Raw genomic sequence first — 7,367 nt, 5'->3', positions numbered from 1 at the left:
AGATCCATAGCTTTAATGTACAAAATATTGTTTTAACCCAATCTAAAATGATCAATTGAAGCCTTTGTCTTATATCCTCCAAGTAGTGAAAGAAAATATCGTTCGTATTTTTTTATTCATTCAAGCGTAATGGTTACCTTAATGGATTTTTTTCGTCTGTATGTTCCTGTGCGACACGATGATTTCAGATGCAATTTAAAAACAAAAAAAGGTGCAGCCAAATAAATCAATGACTATGAATTAGCGATAGCTATCAGCAGACAGAACACACATTAAGTTGATCGTTTCACGCTCCTACCAGCGATTCTCTTGAATTTTTTGACAGAATTATAAATTAACACCATCACAAACTGTCTGACGGATATGCATACGAATCATAATCGGATAGCTAATCAATCACAAGGCACCTTATGAAAGCACAATCGACTTAACCAACGAAACCGAATATAGAACGGAATAAAAAGAGTCACGCAAATCAAATTGTTTTTTTTTTTTCGTTTATTTTTGTTTTGTGTTTGGATTTAATTCAATTTTCATATGTAGAAATGACAAATGCAAATTTCGAATGACAAAATTTAAATTCATTTTTTTCTCGTATAAAAATTCTCAAATTCAGCATTGAATGATTCGTCTGAACTGTTCGAACCTCCATTTGATGAGTGCGATCCACGTCGATAATCGGATGAATTGTTTGATTGGGACGCGATTCCTCGATTACGATTGCTCGAAAAATCGAATTCAGATGATTTGAAGCTTACCGTTGAACTTGATGAATTAAACGACGTTGCGCTTGGCCAACGTGACATACCAACATCCACATCACTTGAACACCATGATGACTCGGATGATGCCGATGAGCCCGCGTATGTGGTATTACTGGAATTTTGACGATTAAATGGTCTACCAAAATCGTTACGCGAAGAATTTGTTTTTTTGTTTTCAGAATACGATTGGCTCATCCAATCGTTATGACTTTTTGAATCACTTTTTTCATCGTACGATTTTTTCGCAGTATTTTCTGGCAATAAAAATTGAAATCAATTAAATAGTGTTCAGTTCAAAATGTATACAGAAAGATTGTCCACTTAAAGTAAAAATAGCATACTTTGATCCATGGTTTAGTTCGAAATAAACTATCTTGAGTTAAGTCTGTTCGCAATCAAAGCCGAAATGAAAGTGATCGACAAAAGAACTCTTCCCAGTAATTAAGTGCTTCTTATAAATGATATCGGATCGGTAATCAATGTAATGGTGGCAGTAAATATTGATTATTTGGCACTTTTACATCGAAAATAAAAAAATTACTTTCTCGTCGCTCTAGTCGGCGGTAGACTAAACAATTCTGACGGATAAACAATACAATTATCGATGTATGTCATTCGTCGAATTTTGTTACACGTGCCATTTTACCGCCTGAGTCACACACTCCACGCCTGATCCCTGCATGAACCAAAATTATGCTTGCATAAAAAATTGGGCAATTTTAATATACGCCCGATTCACTCAATTCATGTCGCGTTTTGTTTAAACAAGAAGAAAAAAACTACGAACCCATTGTCTTGGATACATTTAGATGATTTCAAAATTAGCAGTCGCTTAAAAAAGAAAGGCGACAACACCATGAAAATCAGCAACGAAATTGATTTTTCTTTTTCAACCAAAAAAAAAAAAAACATGCGTGCAACTCGACATCGGCACAATATCTGACAAATATATGAACCGAAAATGTGTATGATTTCTTAGCGGCTTGGGTGTGATTGCTTTGTACAAACAATACCAGACACATTTAGCATTTTGTGTGCATACATAATTACGTAGGTTGCTCCATAATTTTTTTTAAAATGGTACTTATAGTGTTGCCCGATGTAAACCATTGTCATATTCGTAAAGTTTGATGTTTTGGTATGTATTCGTGCCCTGAACCTTTTGTCGTACGAACGCTATTTGTATTGTTTACAGTGACTGGTAAACTGCGACTCAACAAAAAAATGAATTTTACACGTGAAGATTTTCGTAAAATGATTTACTACGATTTTCGAAGTAAATTATCTCAACAACAGTGTTTCGATCGACTTCATTTGGCCTTTGGCAATGAAGCACCAACCCTTCAGACAATTTATAACTGGTACCGAGAATTCCGTTGCGGTCGTAGTTCGCTCAAAGACGAGTTTCATACAGGTCGTCCAAAATCGGCTGTTGTGCCACAAAACATCGATGCTGTCAGAAAACTGATTATGGAAGATCGTCATGTGACCTACCGTGAGATTGAGGCATCTTTGGGCATTTCATCCCACAGCATACATACAATTTTGCATGAACATTTAGCCGTAAAAAAGATTTGCTCTCGTTGGATCCCACATAAATTGACCGATGAACAAAAAATGGCTCGTGTGAGTTGGTGTAAAGAAATGCTCAAGAAATTCAATCGTGGTGCTTCAAAAGACGTTAATAAAATCGTCACTGGTGACGAATCGTGGATATATGCCTATGAGCCCGAAACGAAACAGCAGTCGACTGTATGGGTCTTCCAAAATGAAGATAACCCAACGAAAGTTGTTCGAGCAAGAAGCACTTCGAAGCGAATGGTCGCCTGTTTTTTCGGGAGAAGTGGTCATGTGGCAACCGTTCCACTGGAGGATCGTAAGACCGTCAATTCTGATTGGTATACCACCATTTGTTTGCCCGAAGTGTTTGGTGAAATAAGAAAAAACAACCACCGTCGCAAAATAATTCTTCATCACGATAATGCGAGCTCTCACACATCTTTTCAAACTACTCGATTTTTGACCGGTCAAAACATCGAACTGATGGGTCATCCACCGTACAGTCCTGACCTGGCACCCAATGACTTTTTTTTGTTCCCAAGCGTGAAGAAAAAACTACGTGGTCAACGATTTTCGACACCAGAAGAAGCAGTTGAAGCGTTCAAAACACACGTTTTGGAGATATCAGTTTCGGAGTGGCACGAATGCTATGACAAATGGTTTCATCGAATGCAAAAGTGTATCGATCATCTCGGGGAATATTTTGAAAAACAATAAAACCATTTTCGACAAAAAACAACTGTGTTATATATGTTTTTAAAAAAAATTATGGAGCAACCCTCGTACTTACATGCATTATATGATGAAATTCGTTTAATTGATGGGGTTAAACTGAATTTTTAAACAAGAATGTGTAGGCATTTTCATTTTTTCGAAGCAATAAATCTTGATGATGGAGCCAGTTTACTATCTGTGACGAATCGTTAGATTATTTTGTAAATGTAGAGAAAAAAAAACAATGTAAATTGAAAAATGGCGACTTAATATGAGAATTAATTTCATATTTTGAATGAGTAAAAAAAAACCCAAAGTGAATCGAGTTTTAAGAGTTTCTCACATTTGTGGGAGAGTTTTAAAAAAGCGATTAAATTATTTTGATACTCTCATCATCCAAAGCGGATATTACGATTACCATGACAAAAACGAGTCGCGCCAATTTCATTTACAAAATAAATTTGTTGGCCAGATGTTGTTGAACGAAATGAAATAAAATGACAAAAATCCATAACGCAAACAAAAATCAACGACCGCATTTGGCATTTCGCCAATATTCTCAGGACTTAAGAAGGGTACTTGCGTGTGATTTTCAACGGTTTTCGGCAGTTTTGCGACCATTGAACGGGATATCACTCACCTACATATTTTTCTTATATTCGAACATAAAGTTATTAAACAAAAGAAAAATCAATTCTTGGATGATATTAAGTGCAATTGTATTCATTTGAGAAAAGAAGCCATGACTTAAAAGTATTTATTTGACATTCAATTCACTGTGTGCACTTTTCTTTATTTTTTGCTTGGTGAAGATCCATCCTTGGATTTTCTACGAAAGAAGCTTCCCATACGATTGGCGAAACTGTTGGATTTCGATGGTGAAAATAAGTCACTCATGTTCTTTGTTGGAGTGCGTGGTTCATCCTTCGACGGTGTACCTTCCAGTTTTGGTCTTTCCACCTTGCTGCCACATTGATCACACAAATAGTCATTGGCTGTAAAAACACGTTAATTGAATAAATGAATATTATAGATTTCATGATTGGCTTAAAAACTAATTGTCAACTTTATGAAAATCACTTACAGTCAGCCATTATGCGTCTTGCGTTTATTTTTCAACAATATCGATCCGTGAATTATTCAAAATGCAAACGATCTCATGGAAATGAAATCACGTTCTGAGCTTCGCTGAAGGGAAATGTTCATATTTTAACAATCGCAAAGTCATCAAAAAATGTCTGTTTAATGTTTTAATTAAAGTTCATTTGTCTCTGACTGTACGGAAACAAACATACAGGTCGATGCGAGAAACTGTAATTATTGTTAACGCAGCGAATCTATCGCTTTAATAAATAACTTTGTTTGGCTTTATTTCTGTAAATATGAATGTAATGATTTCTGAAATGGAATGGGGTGATTCATTCGATATTTACAAGAGACACATTTTCAAAATGATTTTTATTGATTTGAAATATGAATTTTAGGGTTCGATCGATTTTTCAACCATTTCGTTTAAGAAATAAGAAAAACTGTAGATGATGTTATCCTTTAATTTGTTTGAGAAAAATACGAAACTCGAATCTTCTCTGATTCCAAGATGACCATTGCATCGTAAACAAAAAATGTTACCATTGACTGGAGTGGCACTCGAACTAACTGTTTTGGATGGCTCATCGTATACATTGATGCAATCATCGTCCTCTGCCACAATTATATCGTAGCTTAAACGTGTCACGCATGCAGGCCGCAAAATGTGTGTATTACAATAGTCTCCGCTAGCAATGTAGTTTTTACACGTAAAAATGGTAAATTCTTCACTTTTATCAAGTTGGACACAAAATCTAATCACTGGAGCTCTCATTATCGATTCTTTTTTCACAAAATTACACAAAACTTGTTCGATTAATGGAAATGTTTTCTCCTCTCTTGAATATGTTCAACTGAGTTCAACTTTTCAACGATAGTTCTTTGGAGATTAAGTTTAAAAATTAAACTAAATTTTCAAAAAGAAATTCACCGTTTTTATACCGTCAAGAATGTATTTATTTGCTCATAATGTGATTTCATCATTGGCAAACCTTGAAAAGAGCTGACTATTCATTTGAAATGAGATAAAATAGCATGCTATTTGGGACATTTTGATTTTTTCTCTATATTTGCAGTTACACGTTGAAGATGCAAATTGATACAAGATACTTCATCTAATTTCAAATGAATAGTTAGCTCAATATAATGTATGGCTCATTAGTAAATGGCCAAAGGTCACTTAACAACACCAGGAGAGTCCTAATTATTATTTCAAGTGACGAGAGAGGTACGTTTGTGTATGTGTGTGTGCTTGTAGTGACACAATGTTTAAGGTCTTAATGAAATTTCAAAACAATACCAAATAAGACAAACTAAGATGGTCCAGATTTATTTTTGTCCATCTATGGATTATTTTCTGTACCAAATTGCAAAGACAATAGGAAAATAATTATTGACAGCTTGAATATGTGTTCAGCACAAATGTCTACAAAGAGAATGTGTTGCTTGAAATATAAAAAAGTAGTATGTTTGTGAGCCATTCTTTTCCAGATCTATAAAAGATCTGAACCAACTGTGGTTTTTTCCCTCTCTTCAATGGCTGTAAATCATAAATTCCAATTAAAAGACTAAAATTAGCAACGATTGTTTTTGCTGAAATGGTATTTATTTATTTATTTCTCCATTATAAAAAACAGCCTCTCAATCGTAAACTGTTTTCTGTAAATTTGTTTTGATGGTGTTGTTGTTCTCATATAACATTGATTTAAGAAAATGAAGCGAGAAAAAAGACGGTAAAAAATATGAAATTGTTGAGCATCAATATCACAGTACATGTGGTGAGTCCCTTCTTCGATCTGAGATCAAACGATTTAGCAAAGTTTGTTAAAGAAAATCATCATCCAAATTCTGTGTAGGATCATAAATTTTCAAAATCCAGCCCAAAAATTGAACATGCACATATGGCATTAATTTATATATCGTTGCTCCTTTTTTGCATCGATATGAATTTCAAGTTTAATGTTTACTTAGTCGTATGAGCTCGGTAAGATCTTCTTTTTTTTCGTTCCTTTTCGTAAGGCCATTTTGCCACATGAGACCAAACCGACTGTGTAAACATTAAATGCGTATGAAAAATGAATATGAAAAAAAAAAAACGTTCGCAGAGAGAGTAGAAAAGATACACCCAAAAAGTTAACTGTACACATATTGAAGGGAAAATATGTTGCACATGTTCATAATTCCCACGCATAAATATTATACAATCCGAAAATCCGATACATGGTGCCGTACAGAGAATCCACCAAAAGAGAGACCGTGTCGTTTGACATTCAGTTGATGGCAATACATTCCATTGAAAACGGAGCAACACTTGAAATTTTTGCCCGCTAAGAACAAAGAAAGGCGAAATTTTTGTTGCTGTTTTCTCTTTTCCTCCCTCTCTCCCTCTGTCTCGAGTATATCCATGTTTACATCACATCCGATCTCTCACTTTGTTGGTCGAATGTTATCTCTTTTTTTGTTGGTGTGTCGGGATCCTTTTTTACGTAAGCAAAATTACGCACAGTATGTGTTTCAGAACACAATCATGCACACATGTATGCTTTGGCTGTTTCACACCGGAATCGCAGCTCGTATAAGATGCAACGACTACAATGCCAAGTAACAACAAAAAAACCAGCATCAACAACATAAGTTTGAGATAAAGAAAACAGCATCTGCAATTAATGTGTGACTCTTTGCCCTTTCCAGAATGCACAGCAAAATGTTTTTAGCATTTTTTTTTTCATCTGAAAGGCAGTTTGTTTTATTTTTTTGCGATGTATTTATGATTTGGATTCTCATTGTCGATTCTGCGTAAAATCATTTGCTTTGATATGAAAGAAAGAAAGAAATGTAACGGGAGCGATATAAATGGATGTGTTTTTATTTCGATTTGTTTATTTTTCTCCAATGGAATATCCGTTAACCAGGATGTATACAGTATGTGTATTCAGACATCGATTTTCAACGAGAATTATTGTGTGGCGAATGCTACTTTATTGTCATCGCAACAACGATCAAACTTATATCACAAGCAAGTCTTTGTAGTCGACATTTTTTCATGTTGATATTGTCGTTTGTTTGATTTCTCACTTTGAATATCGAACGATATAGTTTATTGTGCCCGATTGTCAATGGCATAAACATTGAAAACGAAAACAAAATCAAGATATCAACAAAATGAAATGATTTCAAAGAAATAGGACTTGGAAAAATATGAATTATTCCGGTACAGTCAAAATGATTGCAAAAACGTGATTC

The 7,367-nt window shown here is 34.7% G+C and overlaps 1 protein-coding gene across 1 annotated transcript; it reads right to left on the bottom strand.

Moving 5' to 3' along the window:
* Positions 1 to 581: 581 nt before the first annotated feature.
* On the bottom strand, positions 582 to 1,330 carry LOC116349069 (dentin sialophosphoprotein-like). The gene is made up of 2 exons (XM_031780322.1): positions 1,106 to 1,330; positions 582 to 1,018 (listed from the first exon to the last, which is right to left on the bottom strand). The coding sequence occupies exons 1-2, from the start codon at positions 1,113 to 1,115 to the stop codon at positions 582 to 584; spliced, it is 447 nt and encodes a 148-aa protein (XP_031636182.1). The 5' UTR covers positions 1,116 to 1,330.
* Between the last annotated feature and the right edge of the window lie 6,037 nt (positions 1,331 to 7,367).

The sequence above is a fragment of the Contarinia nasturtii genome, unplaced genomic scaffold (genome assembly GCF_009176525.2).
Source record: "Contarinia nasturtii isolate CC-2019 unplaced genomic scaffold, AAFC_CNas_1.1 Cnas_scaffold_2806, whole genome shotgun sequence".
Lineage (NCBI taxonomy): Eukaryota > Metazoa > Arthropoda > Insecta > Diptera > Cecidomyiidae > Contarinia > Contarinia nasturtii.
The sequence above is the reverse complement of the archived record's forward strand: the minus strand, read 5'-3'. Positions and strand labels throughout refer to the sequence as shown.